At 46.5% G+C, this 22975-nt stretch overlaps 1 protein-coding gene across 2 annotated transcripts in view; it reads left to right on the top strand.

Moving 5' to 3' along the window:
* Nucleotides 1–6270, top strand: part of exoc3l1 (exocyst complex component 3-like 1) — a 93360-nt gene extending 87090 nt beyond the window's left edge. For both annotated transcript variants that reach the window (XM_048546719.2, XM_048546720.2), the window contains exon 13: nt 3970–6270. In XM_048546719.2, coding sequence (XP_048402676.1) covers nt 3970–4156 — 187 coding nt within the window. In that variant the 3' untranslated portion in view covers nt 4157–6270. The remainder of the gene's footprint in view (nt 1–3969) is intronic.
* The last annotated feature ends 16705 nt before the right edge of the window (nt 6271–22975 follow it).

Below are 22975 nucleotides of genomic sequence, written 5' to 3'. Positions count from 1 at the left end.
TTTCTGAGGGTGTGGTCGAAATTGGGTCAGTCAAGTCTTTCCAAAGGCAACTTGTTCATTTGCAGGAAGGACAACATTGAAAAAGTGCAAAGTGGTACAAGGGAATCATTCCAGCAGAGGGCCAGCACAGGCACAATGGGCCAAATTACCTCCTTCTGTCCTCAAACCCATCTATAATTCCCTGGGCTTTCATCAGAACTGAAAGCTGTGAGAAATGTTACCAGTTTTTAAGCAAATAATTAGCAGGGAAATGGGTGAGGTCAGCGAGCTGGGAGCAGGGCAGGTCCAAAGGGAAAGATTGGCATGGCATATAACCTCTTCTCTTGGAGTAGATTCAGAATATTCTCGAATTTTGCAGCACAAAAGGAGGCAATTTGGCCCATCATTACCTGCTGTGGCCCTTTGAAAGAGTTACCGAATAACCCCTCTGCCCTCAGCCTCCCAACTGAACACCGGATTTTGCAAATGAACTCTGAAAATGCTGGAGAAGCTCAGCAGGTCTGGGTGCACCTACCAAGAGACAGAGTTAACATTTTGAGTCTTTCAGAACAATAGATCTCTCCTTCTGCGGTTGTAATTCTCCGATTCCCCTTTGCTGCTTTTTACTCTCAAACCCAAAAACAATTTCTCCCCATCTCTTTCCTCAGAACAATAATGTTGGACGTGATATCAGATAGTATCTATGAATCTGCCCGTGAAGAATAGTGAAAGAATTTCCAAGCTGATTTTATCTAATATATTTCTTCATGGGATTTGGGCATTGCTGGCCATGCCATCATTTTTTGCCCATCCCTAATTGAGGAGGGCAACAATTATTGGCCTGACCAATGGTGCCCACTTGCTGTGAATAAAGAGGAAACGCCCAGAGGGCAGTTACGAGTCATTTATTGCCCAGAGGGCAGTTCAGAGTCAACCACATTGCTGTGGGTCTGGAGTCACATGTAGGCCAGACCAGGTAAAGATGGCAGTTTCCTTCCCTGAAGGACATTAATGAACCAGATGGGTTTTTATTAATAATGCTACAGGCTATGTTACAAACACTCCTTTCGAGGCTGTAACTATCTTTAGACCAGCCAGTATGGAAAACAATCATGCATATGATGGCTTTAAGGCCTCCCATATTCCATTTGTGGAGTTGGAAATGCAAAGTTTGGTGACATAGTCCAGGGGGCGAAGTATGCGAGACCACTTTGTGGCCCAGCTTCTTCTCAGTGACCATGGGGTTCAAAACAAAACAGCCACAAGGTCTGGGCATGGGAAGATGACAGATATACTGTCGATCCTCATTTCCCATTGGGCAGAGCCACTGAAGAATAGATCCAGATCCCCAGATAGCCCAGTTGTGTGTCCAGTCAGTCAATCCAGGAGCTGTGAGGTTGTACAGGACATTGAAGAGGCCACTTCTGGAGTGCCGCGCCCAGTTCTGGTTGCCCTGTTATAGAAAGGATATTATTAAGGCTGAGAAGGTTTAGAAGAGATTTACCAGGATGTTGCTGGGTAGGGAAGGTTTGAATTAGGGTGGATAGGCTGGGACATTTTTATTGGAACATAGTAGATTGAGCATTGACCTTATTGACGTTTATAAAATCATGAGGGGTATAGATGAGGTTAAAAGAAGTTGGCTTTTCCCTAGAGTGAGAGATTTCAAGACCAGGGGTCACATTTTTAAGGTGAGAGGAGAAAGATTTAAAAAAGACTTGACGGGCAATTATTTTACACAGAGAGTGGTGTGTGTGTGAAGTGAACTTCCAGAGGAAGTGGTGGATATGGGTACAGTTACAACATTTAAAGGTCACTCATATAAGTACATGAATAAGAAATGCTTGGAGGGATATGGGCCAAGAGCAGGCAGGTGGGACTAGTTTAGTTTGGGATTATGTTTGGCATGGACTGGTTTGGACCAAAGGGTCTGTTTCTGTGCCGTGTGGCTTTATGACTCTATCATAGGCAGAAGCAGAGTTCAGGCTTTGAAATGGAAGAGAGGGAAGGTGTCCCCTTTAATTAATCAGGGTTGATGTCAGAAGGATTTGTGGACCCCTCATTTGAAGGGCACTCAGAGGAGAAACATCATCGGAAAAATTCAGTCCAAGCACTTTTGTTTAGTGAGAGATTATCAAGGGGCATTCAAGAAGGCACTGAATAATGGCCATAGGGGAAAAGCCTATAAGTGATGCCAGGAAAAAGCAGGAGTGTGGCACTGGGTAATGATGTTCATCCGAACAGCCTGTGCAGGCACAATGTGCCATAACACTTCTGTGAATCTGTGCAGTGGCAGTTTTCAGGTTTTTTTTTACTTTCCAGGCGATTTCCTGCTTTTCAAATTTGTCTATTCCCAGTGCCCCTCCCTGGTCTGGCTCATTGGCAACTGGTGAGCGGCTGTGATGATGGCAGTATGAGATGGCGCAGGAAGTGATACTGTGACCAATAGGAAGCAAGCAGCGGAGGACGGAGAGAAATGCTAATAAACTCCATCTTGGGAAAGTGTGTAAAGTAACGTGAGGCCATTGGGTACTGAGTCACTCCCTAAATGTCACCACCGCCATTTTCAACTGAATGTGTTATGAATCTCATGCGCTACTGCAAATTGTAAATAATGTTATTTTATAGACAGGAATATTCCATTATGAAAGAGTAGCTAGCCATGCTCTGTCTTTAAGGGTCTAAGGCTCATGAGTTCACCCAGAACCTTGGATATGGATGAGAACCCTGGCATTGATTGACAGGCAGTTTAAAGTCACATTGGAGATGTCTTTGTACAGAGAGATCCAGAAACTGGGTAACCGTTTCGCAGAACATCTACTTTCTGCCCACAGAAAAGACCCTGAGCTTCCAGTTGCCTGCTACCTTAACACACCACCCTGGTCCCTGGCCAACATCTCTGTCTCAGGCTTGCTGCAGTGTTCCAGCGAAGCTCAATGCAGGCTGGACAAACAACAGCTCATTTTCCACGTGGGGACCCTACAGCCGTCTGGACTGAATATCGAGTTCAATAATTTTAGGGCCTAAACTCTTCCATGTCCTAGTCCCCTACCCCACACACCAAGCCTTGTCACCACATAGTGTGCCATTACACACTGCCTATTGTTAGTCACTAACAGTTCCCATTAACACCTAAAACCCTCCCTAGCCAGATCATCATTGACTCCTTTGTCTATCCAACTGCCCTTCTCTCTCTTCGAGCTCTATCCTTTATCCTATCGGTTACTCCCTATCCCATCCCCCTCCGTATTTTCTGCATATAAACTACCGCTTTCCCAGCTACCATCAGTTCTGAGGAAGGGTCACCAGACCCGAAACGTTAACTCTGACTTTTTCCTTCACAGATGCTGCCCGACCTGCTGAGCTTTTCCAGCAACTTCTGTTTTTGTTCCTGAAACCTGTGCAACTGTTTGTGATCATCTCCTGTAAGGTAGCTATTATCTCAGAAGGGCTTTTGTGGTACCATGGTATATGTTCTCGCCTCCTAAACCAGGAGTCCTCGGTTCAAGTCTCACCTGCTCCAGTGGATAACAAATCTGAGGAGGTTTGTTTTTTGTTGTTTAAACACTCCTGACATGGTGCAAATGTTTAATTTGACTCAAATGTATTGCAATAAAGGTTTGCTTAAACGTGGGTTCATCACAAATTTAACTTGGATTAAAGGTGACATTAGGATTTGGGTCTGTTGTTAGTTTAAGCTGGAGATGCCAAGCTTTACCTCCGTGAAAATCCAGATCCAGGGAAACTGTGGTTAAATGCTAGATCGTGATGAATGATACCAATGCAATCCATGACTGGTATCTGTATGGGCATAGGAAGGGTTTAAAGTGATATGGGCCCAAATGGGACTATATTAATGTAGGATATCTGGTCAGTATGGATGAGTTGGACTGAAGGGTTTGTTTCTGCGCTGGGCATCTCTATGCCTGATTTGGGAAGGCCACTTCTGTTCTTGAATAACATGACGATTTCCTGATTTTTTTTTGCCAGTGACGAGCACGTTTCCGCCCTGCTGGATATCCGGGGCGACGTGCCCAAAGACATCCGTGGGACGGTGTTGGAGATGTTGGAGCAGAACTCCCAGCCTGCCCCCGAAGACTACCAGCCCATCTTCTCTGAGATCCTGGTGCCGGCTCCCGTTCTCCCCTTCTGCCTGCCTGCTGTCAAATGCGGATAAGGCCCCAGACCACCTCCCCAACAACTCCTTCACCCCACCCACCACCTCACATCTCACTGAGGACCCCAGGGTGGAGTAAGAGGTCACCTGACAATTGCCCATGTGACACCATCTTTCTGTCCACATCTGACTGTGCAATGGATACTGGACGCTAACTTGGCAGAAGGTGTCCAGATTAAGCAGGCAGACCAGTTGCTGCCAACATTAGTGAGCCCCTGGTCTTCAAGCCTCTGATTTTCCCCCCCTATCCCCACTCAGACATACACTTACCTCTCATATTTGCAGAGGAATGAAACCTGTTGGTGCCAACTTCCTCCTTCCAAAGCATGGCCGACATGCCACCATCCCACACAGAGTGAATGTTTGGGCTGGTTCCTGCTACTATTTTCCAGCTGTTGTGTCCTCTGTAGGAGAGAGGAATACCAGTAAAGAGTCACACTTGACCACCCAGCTGAAAATTCCACCAAGGGTTGCTGTCAGAGGTCTGGGCACGAGGGGATTACCTGCCACCAGACCAAATACAAACCACATGCCCGCTCCTGGGAGAGAAGGAAATGCTTATCAAGCTCAGGACAGCTCGTAAATGTCACATCCGCCTTTCATCGTTTATTCTCAACACTGGAGCTTCCTGCCTGAGGGAGTTCTGAGCTTACAATCCTCCCACGCAACCCCAAATTGACGAATTATTTACGCTTTCATGGGACAAGGGCCTCGCCGGCAAGGCCAGAAATTTATTGCCCATCCTTAATCGCCCTCGAACTAGGCCATTTCAGAGAGTCATGGATGGAGTTACATGTGGTCCAGACTGGATAAGGATGGCAGATTTCCTTCGCTAAAGGGTACTAGTGAACCAGATGGGTTTTTGTAACAATCAATGATAGTTTCATGGTCAGCAGCTTTACATTCCAGATTTATTAACAATTTAAATTCCGTCAGGTGCCATGAGGTGATTGGAACCCATATTCCCCAGAGCATTAGCCTATGATTCCAAGTGACATTACCACTAAGCCACCACATCTCCACTCCACCCTGGAAACCATTTTCGAAGGCCCCTTCCCTCAGGTAGCCAGAGAGAGTGCCCGCTTTGAATTGCAGGTCAGTAACCTGATTAGTGGAATTTTGAGGAATTGTGCGTGGATCCTGGTCACCGCAGTGAAAGAAAATGGCCAGGGAAACTTGCGGTATTAAATGCACAGTGCCAGGAACGGTGGGTGTGGGTTATGGAGTGGGAGTGGGCCGGCAGGCCTTTGCGAGACTGGGACGCCCTCACCTTGCCCTCAACTTTTCACCCCACGACATAAAATCCCATTTTTGTCCCCGGCCTAGAATTGGCAAGTTACTCTAGGGTGTCCTGTCAGAGAATGTAGCTGGACTGACCAGATTTCAACTAGACCCAAGCTGCGAATACTGCCTTGGCAGCTGGGTGGTGCCCCCACCCTGTTGATCTGTCAGGTCTACCTCTGAAATTGAAAGTGGCCCCCGGTTAATGACACTGGGGTTCACGCTGATCCCTCACAACTCAGGCTTTTGACTATAACCAGAGGCTTCAGCCTGTATCAGGCGACAGACCTCACCAACACCCTCCCACCAACCATCCTGCAGGAACAACAATGTGTCTGAGTAGGGAGATTACATTGGTAAGGCTAATGTCGTGGACATGGATGTCAATAAATGGTATGTTAACTCAAAAAGGCCTCCCAACTGATTTCATTGATCCGATCACCCTATGCATCAAAACCAGAGCCCAGTCCATATGCCACCAAGGGACGTGGGATCAAATGGGATTGAATAGACCCCTCTTTAAAGCCCAACTCCAATACAATCCTGTCCTTGTCCAGTAAAAGACTTGTACAGATCATTGGTGCGGTTTGCTACACACTCTCTGTTTCAGAGCAAGAGAACAGCAGGGTCTTCATTTTCACTGAAGGACTAGCCTCACTGTGCACTGAAAATCACACACTGCACTCGGTCACCACTTCCTGACTATTCCTAGCCACAGTGAGCTCTGTTTCCTGGTGGTTCCTCGAGTGTTATCAATGTAGTTGTGACCTCTTAGCACATAAGCAGTGAGACCTGCTTGTGTGATAACAAGGTGTGGGGCTAGATGAACACAGCGGGCCAAGCAGCACCTTAGGAGCACAAAAGCTGACGTTTTGGGCCTAGATTCTGATGAAGGGTCAAGGCCCCAAAATGTCAGCTTTTGTGCTCCTAAGATGCTGCTTGGCCTGCTGTGCTCATCCACCTCCACACTTTGCCACTTCACTTACACATCGTTGGACTGTGGGAGGAAACCAGAGGACCCCCAGGGAAACCCACACAGACGCAGGGAGAATGTGCAAACTCCACACAGACAGTTACCTGAGGGTGGGATTGAACCTGGGTCCCTGGTGCTGTGAGGCAGCAGTGCTAACTGCTGAGCCATCATACCATCAACTTTGAAGCAGAAATATTGCACTAACCTGGTGTTGACTGGATGTAAATGGGCTTTGTAATTCACATCATATCCCATGTAAATTGGATAGTATTTGTTAATCCTCATGACCTGCAGGTAGAAAGTCAGGATCTAAATTTCCCAATCCAAATGGCAATCGATCTAGAAAGAATGAGTTGCATTTGTATATCACCTTCCTCAATCTCAGGATGCTCCAAAGGGTTTTACTATGAAATACTCTTTCGAAGTATGTCCACTCGTGTGATGTAGGAAAATCAGCAGCCTATTTATGCACCGCGAGCTCCCATTACTCTGCAATGGGACGATGACTAGATCGAATGCATTAGTTGAAGTATTAAAACTGGCCAAAGCACCAGGGCGACCTCTCATAGATTTCTCTGAAACGGTACCATGGGGAATTTGGCAACCACTCTCAGTTTCATGTTTCATCCAGAGGCAGTATCTTCAGCAGTGTGGCAGTCCCCCCGCCCCTCACTGAAGTGTCAGCCGGGGCTTTTGTGCGTAAATCCTCAGAATAATGTTTGCACTCACAAGCTGCTGGCTCGGAGGCCACCGGCAAAGTCCTGGCTCGCACACTCTATGGTTAGTCACAGTAAATGCACCTTCAGATTCCTGAACCTGAGGTTTGCATCCACCAATACATCATACAAGAAATCCTGAAACCAGTTCAGGACCCTCTATGCAAGAGTGCCTTTTTTTTCACCAAGGCATGTACAATGGAATCTGTCGTGGACTGTATGTTTCCACAGTTCTCCAAAGCCTATTTTGTACAGGAGCTTGTTGAATTGTAGCTGTTCGGGCATCAGTCAGCCAGATCACAGTGTTAAATCTCAATCGTCAGTGTTGTTACCCCATTTGTTTTACCCCAGAAGCCCCACTTGACTCTTCAATACCTCAACAGCTAGCAAGGATTGTATCACCAGCTTTCCACTCACAGTCTCCAAGAATCAAAACTAAATTAGTGTCCTGTCTAACAGCAGCTCATACTTAAACTCGGAAAGTGCTTTCAGGAAAATCTCGAATGATTACAGGCAACCAACAGGCTAACTTCCTCATTCACCTTTTCCACAATCCAGGAATACCCGGGACAAGTGATGTAAATGTTCAGCTCAGAGACGCTTTGGCTGAGTTTGGATCCCTGATAAATATTGCCTGAAATAAAAAGACAATGGACTGCAACACTCTCAGTGTAACTGGTCTCTAACAGATTGAACGGAATGTGTTCTGCTCATCATTGACAGCCTCACACGGTCTGTAAAAAGGCATGCTCATATTTGTGATGGTCGGATTTTTAATTACATTATTAGGAGAATCAAGAAAGACATCCCTGGAACTTCTTGCCTGGTACTTATTTGCTGAAGTCATAGCATCTGCCTGGAGCCACCTCTCCCAATTACTTCCCTCTCTCCTGACCTTTTGTGCTAGGGTGAGGAAAATCGCACTCAGCTCTAGTCTCCTGCCTTCTACCCCGACCATGCACGTTGCTCGCTTACTTTTCGAACACCTTGATTGAGCCTGCTTCTGCCACAGCCCAGCCAGTGCATTCCAGACCTTGACTACTCACAAGTTCTCTTTGGTCACTTTTGCTACTTCTGCAAATGAAGTCTGCACACTCTCGACTTCGTATCCCTTGATCTAATACCTCACTCGCAAATGGCAATTGGTCGAAGGTGAAAATGTCGCCCAATCTACGGGTAATTTTCAAAACTTCTTTCAGATCTCCTCTCCCAGGACAACAGTCTCAATTTGTCCAACCCATCTGAGTAACAGTAACTGAAGCATATCATAAATATCTTCTACACTCTCTCTAGTGCCTTGATAGTTTTGGGAATTTCTTCATTTTGCACATTCAACCATATACCTTCAAAGGCATTTATTAACTTCCCTTCAAAGTGCCAAATTCTTTTTCCCAGAGTAGGGGAGTCCACAACTAAAGGGAAAGATTTAAAACAGACTGAGGGGCAACTTTTTCATGCAGAGGGTGGTGCGTGTATGGAACGAGCTGCCAGCAGGAGTGGTGGAGGCTGGTACAATTACAGCATTTAAAAGGCATCTTGAAGGGTACATGAATAGGAAGGGTTTAGAGGGATGTGGGCCAAATCCTGGCAAATGGAACTAGATTAATTTAGGATATCTAGTCGGCAATGGACGAGTTGGACCAAAGGGTCTGTTTCCGTGCTGTACTATTCTACGTCTCTGCGACTGTTTTGCTGCATAACAATGTGAGCTAATGTCTGTGTATGTGTGTCATATATGTGTGAGTGCAAGATTTCTTTAGTTTCTGCCATTGTGCATGTTTCTAACTGTGGTTGCATTTGCGTGAGTGCATTTTATAGATGTCTGTATGAGGCAGTATGTGCATTTGTGTGTGCAAGTGTGCCTGTGTTCTGGCAGGGGGAGTGGGTAGTTTGAGTTGTAACCTCAGAGGTCAGAAACAGGGACTGCATTTGTTTTTGGATCTCCCTATTGATTCCGATGTTTTGTTTTGTGTGGTGGTATACAAACGCGGGAGGGCGGGCGGTGGTCTGGATGAGGGAGCAGTAGGTGGTTTGCAGGACCTTTTGCCTCGTTTAAGTGCTGCTTCCCAGATGAAAAGGGTTCAAACACCCAGTGCTCGATTCAGAAAAACTCACAGGAGAGCTTCCTGTCATACAAGGAGTTATCTGGACCGCCAAACCCTAAAGCAGGAAAAGTTAATGAGGAGATGGTGAACTAATGACTGAAACTACATAGCTTTTTTTAAACTTATTCATTCATGAAATTTGTAACAAACATTACAAAGCATTACGACTTGAATACTAAAGAATTTGCAATAAAAGTTAACCTGGCTCTGCCCTGCGCTTGTTGGCAGTTTTGGTCCCCTAGTCTAAGGAAGGATACTCGTGCTGCTGAGGGAGCCCAGCGAAGGTTCACCAGACCGATTCCCGGGAAGGCAGAACTGACACATGAGGAAAGACTGGATCCACTGGGCTTGTACTCGCTGGAATTTAGAAGAATGACGGGTGATCTCATAGAAACATACAACAATCCTGATGGGAGCGAACAGGCTAGATGTCGGAAGAATGTTCCTGATGTTGGGAAAGACCAGAACTAAAGTCTAAGAATGAGGGGTGAACTATTCAGGGCTGAGATGAGGAAGAATTTCTTCACTCAGAGAGTTGTGAACCTGTGGAATTCTCTCCCACAGGAAGCTGTTGGGGTCAGTCCATTAGATATATTCAAGTGGGAGCTCGACATGGTCCTTGCGGCTAAAGGGTTCAAGGGGTATGAGGAGAGAAAGCAGGAGTGGGATACAGAGATTGCATGATCAGCCATAATCAAACTGAATGTTGGTGCATGCTTGAAGGGCCGAGTGGCCTACTCCTGCACATGTTTTCTATGTTTCTATATTTCTATCCACTCAATGCGTCAGCAATTGTCCTAATAATTTCAAAATACTTTCCATGTGAAGTATATAAGCTGAGTGCAGGGCCACAAGACATGGGTTCAAGCCCCATCCACTCCAGAGAAGTGTTATAAAAGATTGACTAGAAAATATCTGAGTGCAATATATTGGAAATTACAGAAAGTGCTAGAAATAGAGCATTTTTGGCTCTGTACATCATATTTCACTCTGAGATGCCTCCATTCATAATATGCATTCGTCATAAGGCAACTAGGAGGGCCTAGAGTGTGCAGTCCTCAATGTACTACAGCTAAAAAGCCTCAGACAGTGACTGTTCCCCTTTAGAAATATGATTGCCAACTCACCAAAGAATCATGGGAAATTTCTTTGAAAGAGCAATGGCTTCAAGGCACCCCCGCCATTTCCCAAAACCTCTCTCTTTGCTTTGTGCTTTTCTTTAAATTAGTAAATGACCACATTGCCGGAATCTTTGTGATCGGCAGAACCAAAGGGCAAAGATTTTGTTCAGCCCTTGGTGGTGTGACAGCAATCAACTGAGGTAAGTGCCAAAGCACTTGTAAACATTGGGCAAGTATGACATTGCCAACAGTCACATGACCCTTGATCTAATACCTCACTAACAAGTGGCAGCTGGCCGACTTGCAGGAACATGGCCAACAGAACCTGATGGTGATAATGGGAACTGCAGATGCTGGAGAATCCAAGATAATGAAATGTGAGGCTGGATGAACACAGCAGGCCCAGCAGCATCTCAGGTGCTCCTGAGATGCTGCTGGGCCTGCTGTGTTCATCCAGCCTCACATTTCAGAATCTGATGGTGCTGCTTAACGGAGCTGGAAGAAATTGAGAAGGGAAGGGGAGATAGCCAGCAGAGGGACTCCACAGGGACCAGGGTAAACCCAACAGCAAACTACTTCATCAGGTAAATAGATCCTTGGTCAGGCTTAAAAAAGAAGGAAGCAATTATTCAGCCGCTGAGAGCGAGAGGCTGGATCTCTGCAAACCAACAGGGAGACTGAAGGAAGGAATGCAGCAGCAGTTAAACAACCTGGGTTGCATTTTTACCATCAAGTTGGGGGAGGTTTGAGCTGGGCAACTTCCCAACCCAGGACTCATCTCCATGGAAACGATAGCCATATGCATGATTTTCATGGTTAAATAATTCATAATTCATAATTCAAATAATTTTTAGAATTCAGAAGAATGATGGGAGATCTTATGGAAACATATAAGATTATGAAGGGAATAGATAAGGTGGGGGCAGGGAGGTTGTTTCCACTAGCAGGTGAAACTAGGACTAGAGGGCATCGCCTTGAAATAAAGGGAAGCAGATCTAGGACTGAGGTCACCCAAAAGGTTGTGAATCTGTGGAATTCCCTGCCCAGTGAAGTGGCTGAAGCTACCTCACTGAATGTGTTTAAGGCAAGGCTAGATAAATTTTTGAACAGTAAGGGAATAAGGGATATGGTGAGTGGGCGGGTAATTGGAGCTGAGTCTCAAAAAGATCAGCTGTGTCTTATTAAATGGCGGGCAGGCTCGAGGGGCCAGATGGCCTACTCCTGCTCCTAGTTCTTATGTGCCTTAGGTTCTTACCTGCACTTGGGCCACTTGTGACTGAGTCAGACCTGTCTCTTCCAAATGCAATTCAGGGACAGCCTCTGAGATGAGTGAATACTGAGGCAGGGGGGAATCGAAGGATTCATTCACTTCTCTAAGTTTTTGGCCACATTTTGTAACAGGCTGTTTGGATCTCTAGCCCTCATCTGCCATCGTTCATCCAACTCCAATGCTTCCTCATACCCTTATTATACTTCCAGACCCTCTCAGGCCCCCATGACACCTCCAATCTCTCTCGGTCCTCCATGACACCTCCAAACCCTCTCAGTCCTCCATGACATCTCTATACTCTCTCATCCCCCTTGACAGTCTACCCCTCTTCCTTGGACACATTCATGCTCAGTATTCTTGGAAATGGAGCATACGGTGCCCATCCATGTTCTCAATGCCTTTATTTTTCATTCCAATTCCATTCTGATTTAGCCCCTTCCCTCTCTCCCTACCCTTCCCCTACCCAGCACTCCCCCACTCACTTTTGATGGTTTGCATTGGCCATAATGAGCTTTATTCGTACATACTGAATTGGCTGCACGGGTGATTATTTGTGGTGGATAGTCGTTAAGGGGAAAAAGAAAACACTCAAAAAAATGTCATGGTGATTTGGTGGCAGGAAAGTCGGTCAAGGTGTGTGATAGCACTTCTGAGTACAGAAGAAAGGGCTCGGGGTTTAAATAACTTCAAGCCGTGACAGTTAAATGTATCTATATGTCACATGCATCTTAGCCATTTCCATAAATCTGCATTTGCTATACTTTAGGGTAAGCCCTTGGGAGAGCTAAACTGGGATCTGTCTGAAGCATGATGCTAATTTAAATTAGCCCAGTTTTAGTTTGGGTTTCCTGTCTCATGCTGATGAAAATAGTGGGAAGGGCGACTTTCCTTCAATGTTCAGGTTCTGACTGCCTTTACTTAAAGCCTTCCCCACTGTCAGCCGGCCTCAGTAGAAATCCAGCCTCGTTGTGGTTCTGGGGAATGGGATTTCCAGGTAGACAACATGGAAGGGTGAGAGAGACTTGAGAATTGAGGATTCCATTGATGAGAAGTCAGGAGGCAGCTGTATACGGTCATCCACGCTGACAGACAAAGAGGGGCTGCTGAGTGACATGAGAATCAAGTGTGTGTCTGCACATCCAACATAGAAAGGCAAGACATAGACACTCAGGCAGGTTCCCACAGAAACGCCCCTTATCGAGGGCAAGCGATTGCAGATAAAAGAATTGTTGAAAGTGAGAACAGGAGGATAAAGGTGGCACCGAGTGGGGTAGGCCACAGTTCAAGTTGTTGATGTTAAACACCGGCTAGTCTCCTGCAGGACAACTTCTTGTGAGCTGTTTGAAGTCAGTTTCACTCATGGCAGAGACATCAAGAACTCAGAGCTCAAAAAATGTTTAGAATCGTACAGCTGTACAGCACAGAAGCAGAACCTTCGGTCCAACTTGTCCATTGCCGACCAGATATCCTAAATTAATCAGTTCCCATTTGCCAGCATATGGCCCACATCCCTCCAAACCTTTCCTATTCATATACCCATCCAGGTGCCTTTTAAATGTTGTAATTGTACCCACCTCCATTATTTCATCATTGCATACCTGCACCAAAGTTGCCCTTTAGGTCCTTTTAAATCTTTCCCCTCTCACCTAAAACCTATGCCCTCCAGTTTTGGACTCCCCTACCCTGGGAAAAAGGCTTTGGCTGTTCACCCTATCCACAGCCCTCATGATTTAATAAGCCTCTAGAAGCTCCCCTCTCAGCCTTCAAAGCTCCAGGGAAAATAGCCCCAGCCTATTCAGCCTCTCCCTATATCTCAACCCCTTCAACTCTGGCAACGTAGATCTCTTCTGCAGTGTTTCAAGTCTCATGTCTCGCCTAAGCAGGAAGACCAGAATTGCACATGGTATTCCAAAAGTCGATTGTCAATGCTGACACAGTCTTCAGGAATCGAACGTAATATGGCCATTAATTATTCAATAATGTAAAAAAAGCATACATGCTTTAATAATGTTGCATATCACCCTTTCCTTTGTTACAAACATATTGGAGGAGGATTACGCAGGCTGTTTTAGGGGCAGGGGTGGGAGTGTGCATGTTGAAAGCTGCAGGAATACATGCACCGCAAGTTGGCAACAAGAAGAAATGTTAAACTACGGTCCCCATTGAACCTATCCTCGTCGCTCAGACTTGGGGCCTCACTGCTTACAAAAGGCTCAGGGTCACTTTGTAAAGTCAAGTCACCTCGACCATTTGCGCACTTCAATCTTTCCTTGCACAGGTAAAAGCAACGAGGAACCCGAGTTCATCATGGGAGGAATTCTATCCCTTGGCAAGGAATTAATAAGCCAAAGAAAGTATGTGAGAGAGAGAATAAAAAACAGGGAAATTGAATTAGAATCCCCAAATTGTGGAAGCAGGCCATTTGGCCCATTGCATCCACACTCACTCTTGTAAAAGCATCCCACCCAGACCTCCTATAACCCTGCATTCCCCATGATTAACCCACCTAGCCTGCACACCATTGGACACTGTGGGCAAGTTAGCATGGCCAATCCACCATAACCTGGATAACAAAGTGTGGAGCTGGATGAACACAGCAGGCCAAGCAGTATCTCAGGAGCACAAAAGCTGATGTTTCGGGCCTAGACCCTTCATCAGAGAGGGGGATGAGGAGAGGGTACTGGAATAAATAGGGAGAGAGGGGGAGGCGGACCGAAGATGGAGAGAAAAGAAGATAGGTGGAGAGGAGAGTATAGGTGGGGAGGTAGGGAGGGGATAGGTCAGTCCAGGGAAGACGGACAGGTCAAGGAGGCTGGATGAGGTGGTAGGTAGGAAATGGAGGTGCAGCTTGAGGTGGGAGGAAGGGATGGGTGAGAGGAAGAACCGGTTAGGGAGGCAGAGACAGGTTGGACTGGTTTTGGGATGCAGTGGGTGGAGGGGAAGAGCTGGGCTGGTTGTGTGGTGCAGTGGGGGGAGGGGACGAACTGGGCTGGTTTTGGGATGCAGTGGGGGAAGGGGAGATTTTGAAGCTTGTGAAGTCCACATTGATACCATTAGGCTGCAGGGTTCCCAGGCGGAATATGAGTTGTTGTTCCTGCAACCTTTGGGTGGCATCATTGTGGCACTGCAGGAGGCGCATAATGGACATGTCATCTGAAGAATGGGAGGGGGAGTTAAAATGGTTTGCGACTGCGAGGTGCAGTTGTTTATTGTGAACTGAGCGGAGGTGTTCTGCAAAGCTGTCTCCAAGCTTCTGCTTGGTTTTCCCAATGTAGAGTAAGTCACACCGGGCGCAATGGATACAATATACCACATTGGCAGATGTGCCTGTGAACATCTGTTTGATATGGAAGGTCATCCTGGGGCCTGGGATGGGGCTGAGGGAGGAGGTGTGGGGGCAAGTGTAGCACTTCCTGCGGTTGCAGGGGAAGGTGTGGTGGGGTTGGAGGGGAGTGTAGACCGGACAAGGGAGTCGCGGAGAGAGTGGTCTCTCCGGAAGGCAGGCAAGGGTGGGGATGGAAAAATGTTTTGGGTGGTGGGGTCGGATTGTAGATGGCAGAAGTGTTGGAGGATGATATGTTGTAAGGTTGGTGGGGTGGTATGTGAGGACGAAGGGGTTCCTCTGGGGGTGGATGTGGCAGGGGCGGGGTGTGAGGGATGTGTTGTGGGAAATGCGGGAGACGCAGTCAAGGGCGTTCTCGACCACTGCGGGGGGAAAGTTGCGGTCCTGGAAGAACGTGGACATCTGGGATGTGCAGGGATGCCTCATCCTGGGAGCAGATGCAGTGGAGGCAGAGGAATTGGGAATAGGGGATGGAATTTTTGCAGGAGGGTGGGTTAGAGGAGGTGTATTCGAGGTATGCCTGCCTCTTTGTAGGTTACGTGGAACAGTCCCTCTTCTGCACCTACACAGACCCCGAACCCCACCTCTTCCTCCGTTACATTAACGACTGTATCGGCGCCGCCTCTTTCTCCCCAGAGGAGCTCGAACAGTTCATCCACTTTACCAACACGTTCCACCCCAACCTCAAGTTCACCTGGGCCATCTCCAACACATCCCTCACCTTCCTGGACCTCTCAGTCTCCAAATCAGGCAACCAGCTAGAAACTGATGTCCATTTCAAGCCCACTGACTCCCACAGCTACCTAGAATACACATCCTCCCACCCACTCTCCTGCAAAAATTCCATCCCCTATTCCCAATTCCTCCGCCTCCGCCACATCTGCTCCCAGGATTAGGCATTCCACTCCCGCACATCCCAGATGTCCACGTTCTTCCAGGACCGCAACTTTCCCCCCACAGTGTTTGAGAACGCCCTTGACTGCATCTCCCGCATTTCCCGCAACACATCCCTCACACCCCGCCCCCCGCCACAACCGCCCCCAGAGGATCTCCCTCATTCTCACACACCACCCCACCAACCTCCGGATACAACATATCATCCTCCGACACTTGCGCCATCTTCAATCCGACCCCACCACCCAAGACATTTTTCCATCCCCACCCTTGTCTGCTTTCCGGAGAGACCACTCTCTCCGTGACTCCCTTGTTTGCTCCACACTGCCCTCCAACCCCACTACACCCGGCACCTTCCCCTGCAACTGCAGGAAGTGCTACACTTGCCCCCACACCTCCTCCCTCACCCCCATTCCAGGCCCCAAGATGACCTTCCATATCAAACAGATGTTCACCTGCATATCTGTCAATGTGGTATATTGTATCCATTGCACCCGGTGTGGCTTCCTGTACATTGCGGAAACCAAGCGGAGGCTTGGCGACCGCTTTGCAGAACACCTCCGCTCGGTTCGCAACAAACAACTGCACCTCCCAGTCGCGAACCATTTCAACTCCCCCTCCCATTCCTCAGACGACATGTCCATCATGGGCCTCCTGCAGTGCCACAATGGTGCCACCCGAAGGTTGCAGGAACAGCAACTCATATTCCGCTTGGGAACCCTGCAGCCCAATGGTATCAATGTGGACTTCACAAGCTTCAAAATCTCCCCTTCCCCCACTGCATCCCAAAACCAGCCCAGCTCATCCTCTCCCCCCACTGCATCACAAAACCAGTCCAACCTGTCTCTGCTTCCCTAACCTGTTCTTCCTCTCACCCATCCCTTCCTCCCACCCCAAGCCGCACCTCCATTTCCTACTTACCCCCTCATCCCACCTCCTTGACCTGTCCGTCTTCCCTGGACTGACCTATCCCCTCCCTACCTCCCCACCTATACTCTCCTCTCCACCTATCTTCTTTTCTCTCCATCTTCGGTCCGCCTCCCCCTCTCTCCCTATTTATTCCAGAACCCTCTCCCCATCCCCCTTTTCTGATGAAGGGTCTAGGCCCGAAATGCCAGCTTTTGTGCTCCTGAGATGCTGCTGGGCCCGCTGTGTTCATCCAGTTCCACACTTTGATATCTTGGATTCTCCCGCATCTGCAGTTCCCATTATCACCCTTAACCCGCACATCTTTGGGACTGTGGGAGGAAACCCGCACAGACGCGAGGAGAATGTGCAAACTCCACACACAGTCGCCCGAGGCTGGAATCAAACCCGGGTCCCTGGTGCTTTCAGGCAGCAGAGCTAACCACTGAGCCACCGTGCCACCTGCTTTATTGTCCCATAAAAAATGTTGCTGAGTGTAAAGTCGGGAGAGAGTGAGAGTGAAACATAGAGGCTGACCAAGAAAGAAAGCAAAATGAGACTAAAAACGTGGTGAAATTGAGCCAGAAAGCATGGGAACAATGGATTTGGCAGAACAGTGGGAGTGAACCAGGCATAGGGAGAAAGAAGAGAGAGAGGGTGAGGAAGGAAAAGAAACAGAGAATTATCAAGAGGAAGAAAGAGAGAGAGTGGGAGTGGGAGAGCGAATGAACAAGTGACCAACAAAATGCCCACCATTTGAAGGCAGTATTCAAGGATCCTCTGGTGTGTATTCCCAAGAAGTCCAGCCCCCCACGCCTTCAATTATTAAGCAGTCCTGACTCTGCTTAGCTTCTGAGGTTAGACAGAATCGGGTAGGCTTTGTTAAATAATAATTTACCAGGCTAATTCAACTTTAAAGAACTTTACACTGCAATCATGCCTTTGTACTACACAAATCATTTCAAGTACTAGTAATTAGCTTCAGAAATGAACATCATTTAAAGTCAATTGCATTGATATTATTCTCTTATATGATACAATTATTTTGTCACTATCACTCAGCTTCAAAAATTAAAATGTAATTTGTCTCCTACGACATTTGTTAATTCATTGAACTTTAAAAACTGGTCACAACCATGCCATCTCTAAATTCCTTTCAGAGTAATAAATTCACAAAGACTGAAAGATCAGGTGTGGTCCGAAGAGTGTAACCCCACAGGCATCACCTGCTTGTGCTACCCTTTCCCCGTAATTAAAGACTTGTAGGCTTGTGGCTCAGTCTTCGAAATTATATTTCCTTTTTTCTGCTTGCTCAAATTCTCCCTGTCTTGCTCTCTTCCTCTCTTGGTCCTCAGCCTGTGACATACGCAATCTACAAGATCTTAGTCTCCACCGTTGAACCTTGCTTTTAATTCGTTTCGAAATCCCGATGAGCATTCCCCCTTCATTCCTCACACATTCCAACCGCAAACTAAAGAAAGTTCTGAAAAGGTCTTTTTTAGAAGCCTGATTCCGCTAGAAGTGAACGTGAAATACAAGGATAAGACATTCACTTGTTCCCTTTAAGACAGGACTGTCAAAAAGCTACACAGGCAGGGCATTTGCAGAATCATACTTAATAGACGAGACTCTTCGGCCCATCAACTCCATACAACCAAAGCAACACTAAAGCTACACGAAACCAACTTTCCAGCACAAAGCCCTTCACCTTGAATGTTATGGCATTCCAAGTGCTCAAGAGGCATTATGAATTAGGCTATATGATTATACTTAGAGGCAGTGCGCTTAAATGGAAGCAATCCTTAACTTGCCCAATAACAAAGTACATTGATATAGCACCTTCAGCGGAGCGAATGCCAAGGCATTTCAGAGGAGTGTAATACAGTCATAAAGTCATAACACAACAGTTACACAAAGACTTGGAAATTTGAGCCTTCTCAGTGGAGATTTACCTGGATTTAGCTGGGGATGGAAGGTCTGAGTTATAAAGAAAGGCTGTTGAGGCTGAAATTTTTTCACTGGAGCATCCGAGGTTTAGAGGTGACCTTATAAAATCAATTAGGGTACAGAAATAGTTAATAGTAGGTGTCTTTTCCCATGGGGGGGGATTTCAGGACTAGGGGGCACATTTCTACGGTGAGAGGAGAGAGGTTTAGAAAAAGCATGAAGGGCAAATTTTTTACACAGAGGGTGTTTCACATGTGGAATGAACTTCCTGAGGAAGTGGTGGATGTGGGCACAGTTACAATGTTCACAAGAGATTTGGATAAGTACATGAATATGGAAGGTTTGGAGGGATATGGGCCAGGAGTAGGTAGGTGGGATTAGTGTAGTTTGCGATTATGTTCGGCACAGACTCAGAGGGTCAATTTCTGTGCTGTATGACTCTATTACAGGTGAGTTTGTGAGAGGTATTTAAAATGATGAAAGTATTATTCATTACTTAACCGCAGCTTTGTCAGTCAAAGTATTCTTTGAGTCAACAAGTCAATTAGTATAGTGGAATTGAATTTAATATTGTCGCCAACAGAACAGGGTTTAGGAGAGAATTGTTTAAATGTGGAATGATCTCTTTCAATGTGTCAGCATGTATTACAAGTTAGAGGGGGGGGAAAGCTACACTTTAAAAGATAAACAGTGCAGATAAGTTATGGCAGAGCACATTGTGTGCCTGGGTTGCAGGATATGAGAGTTTGTGAACAACAAGACTGTCCTGAACACAGAGATAATGGGAACTGCAAATGCTGGAGAATCCAAGACAACAAAATGTGAGGCTGGATGAACACAGCAGGCCAAGCAGCATCTCAGGAGCACAAAAGCTGACGTTTTAGGCCTAGACCCTTAATCAGAGAGGGGTTGGGGTGAGGGTTCTGGAATAAATAGGGAGAGAGGGGGAGGCGGACCGAAGATGGAGAGAAAAGAAGATAGGTGGAGAGGGTATAGGTGGGGAGGTAAGGAGGGGATAGGTCAGTCCAGGGAAGACGGACAGGTCAAGGAGGTGTGATGAGGTTAGTAGGTAGATGGGGGTGCAGCTTGGGGTGGGAGGAAGGGATGGGTGAGAGGAAGAACAGGTTAGGGAGGCAGAGACAGGTTGGACTGACCTGTCTCCGCCTCCCTAACCTGTTCTTCCTCTCACCCATCCCTTCCTCCCACCCCAAGCCGCACCCCCATCTACCTACTAACCTCATCACACCTCCTTGACCTGTCCGTCTTCCCTGGACTGACGTATCCCCTCCTTACCTCCCCACCTATACCCTCTCCACCTATCTTCTTTTCTCTCCATCTTCGGTCCGCCTCCCCCTCTCTCCCTATTTATTCCAGAACCCTCACCCCATCTCCCTCTCTGATGAAGGGTCTAGGCCCGAAACGTCAGCTTTTGTGCTCCTGAGATGCTGCTTGGCCTGCTGTGTTCATCCAGCTTCACATTTTGTTGTCCTGAACACACATGTCTGCAGGAGGCAGACATCTCCATCTCAAATCTTTCTGGCTCAGATGTGCTGCATTGCCAAATATGTACATACTTGGCTGTTGATAATTTCTTAGCATTAAGCCTGAGTTGTATTTTGAGTTAAACTTGATAAGAAATGCGGCGGTCTTATTGCTAAAACCCACTTAAGATAAAAAAAGCAAATATAGTGTATTAGTCCATCCTATTTCCCACTACCACATGCAGACAGACACACACAAACACAAACTCTCATTCACACAGGAAAATACAATTTACAGTGCATCAAAGGTTACTTGGCTAAGTTAACAATACAGATTAAAGGGTCTAGTCAGTACAGATTGCATCTGGGTGATGTGGCGCTCTCTGACACAGTCGCTTTTTAGTAACATCTAGTGCATCCCTTTCTCCACAAATTGCCATGGCAAGATTGAAACCTTCCTCTGAGGCTCTCTGTTTACAGTGAAGAGGTCTTTTGACTTGTTGGCAAACCATAAGCAGGACTCAGCTCGGAGAGAGATTTCTGAGTGGGAAAGAAAGTTATGGGGGCTGGTGGTACTGGGTTAAGGCAGATAACTGTGTCATCTTGAATGACTGCATGTTCAAATCCAGCATTCACCCACACAAGGAGCTGGGTAACATGATCTCTCAATGTCAGTTGTATATTCCAAAGACTACAGGAACCTAGTGTAGCTTCTCTTTAGTTACTATGTAATGGCTGATGTGAATGAGTTTTAATGTCCCAGCCATGAATGAGTCACCTGATAAGACAGGAAGGAGTCAGTTCACACTTCATTGTATCTATCAAGCTCTCTCTGTCCCAAGTAGATGTTATGTAGCAACATTGTGATGCAAATTCTCCAGCTCAAATTCCGTTCATTCTGTAAGTGATAATGGGAACTGCAGATGCTGGAGAATCCAAGATAATAAAATGTGAGGCTGGATGAACACAGCAGGCCAAGCAGCATCTCAGGAGCACAAAAGCTGACGTTTCAGGCCTAGACCTCTCTGATGAAGGGTCTAGGCCCGAAACGTCAGCTTTTGTGCTCCTGAGATGCTGCTGTGCCTGCTGTGTTCATCCAGCCTCACATTTTATTATCTCTTCATTCTGTACTTTGTTAGTTGCACTAACCCGTTTTGAATTTGTACGAGGTATCTACAAGATATGACCAAAGTGTCACAGATATCAAGTATTGAACAACAATTTCATTGGCTGTTTCCATATTTTGGACTGACTTGGCACAAAGCGTCCATCTGGGACGTTTATAAGGTTCAGACATTGACTGCAATGTAATTAAGTGTAAGGTCATCCACTTTGAAGTAAAGGGTATTTTCTAACAGGTGAGAAGCTGGAAACTGTGAAGAGCTAACACTTCGAGTCTGATCTGACTATTTTGAACTCTTTAGTTCTGAAAAAAGTCAAACAAGACTCAAAATGTAAACTTTATTTCTCTGTCCACAGATGCTGCCAGGCCTGCTGGGTTTCTCCAGTATTTCCTGCAGTTGTTGCAAGTTTTATGTTGCTTAGTTTTATTTCCTCTGATCTCCTGTTGTTCTCAATGCTAAAAGAAAATCAAGCCCTTTTCAATCAGAATCAAAAACGGAACTTTGTGATCCTTAAGGCTGCACACCTCGCTAGAGTCATTTAACTGGAGACCTACCAATAATGAAAGCAAAAGATGAGGGTGTGCTGTTGGCATGCTAGGCTAGAAATTGAGTTGACAACTAAAAAAAAGTTGCTGGAAATCACAGCGGGTCAAGGCAGTATCTGTGGAGAGAGAGGAAACTAATGTTTCAAATCTGGATGACTCTACATCAGAACTGCTGTCAGAGGGAAGAGCAAACCTTCTTCAGGTTGGGCATTCCTCGAAGAGACGTGGCCGTCGGTTAAACACATCACAAGGGCAAATTGCTGCGGATGCTGGAACCTGCACAGAAAACAAAACGTTGCTGGAAATCACAGCAGGCCAGGCGGCATCTGTGGAGAGACAGCAAGCTAATGTTTCGGGTCCAGAAATTGAGTGGACTTGCTCTTGCAGGAGGCTTTAAAATGTTGAAACAGCCACTGTGCTGTTCTCTGATTAAATGTTCACCTCTCATCGCAAGCTGGAATACCTGCGGCTTGCCTGTTGGGAATGAGCAGAGGTACTGACTTTCAGTTTGTTCTAACCAAATGCGGTATGGACCTTCGCTGCTGCATCTTGAAACAACTAATTTCTTCTCATTGTGATAACCATGAGGAAATTCAAAAATAAACCAACAAAAATCATGGCATTTACTTTTAGGGATAGCCTCTGTTCTAATGTAGGACAAGCAGCAGCAAGAAGTGTATGTACTGTTTACTATTTCTTTGTTGTGTCCTTTGGCACCTCTGCATTGACATCTGCGGCTCCTTCCAGGGAGAGCACTAAATAAATTTGTTTGTGGAAGCTGCTGCACTGCCAGAAATGTTGCATTTTGCATGCAATGTTAAACTGAACAGTGCAGGTGAAGAATCTCAAAACACTGCTTTGAGGAAGAGCAGGGTTGTGCTCCTGAGATGCTGCTTGGCCTGCTGTGTTCATCCAGCTCCACACTTCATTATCCTGGCCAGTATTAATCTCTCCGCTAACCTCTTCACAAACTCCCCTCATTACCACTTTGCAGTTCTGCATTTGCCACATCACGACAAGTTTGAAGATATTTCATTGGTCTCGAAGCGTCTTGGGATGTCTCAGCATGTGAAAATCACTATAGAAATGCAAGAGAGATAGTACTGCAGGTGC

This window comes from Stegostoma tigrinum, chromosome 16 (assembly GCF_030684315.1).
Source record: "Stegostoma tigrinum isolate sSteTig4 chromosome 16, sSteTig4.hap1, whole genome shotgun sequence".
NCBI classification, from domain to species: Eukaryota; Metazoa; Chordata; class Chondrichthyes; order Orectolobiformes; family Stegostomatidae; genus Stegostoma; species Stegostoma tigrinum.
This window is presented reverse-complemented; position numbering and strand designations above follow the sequence as displayed.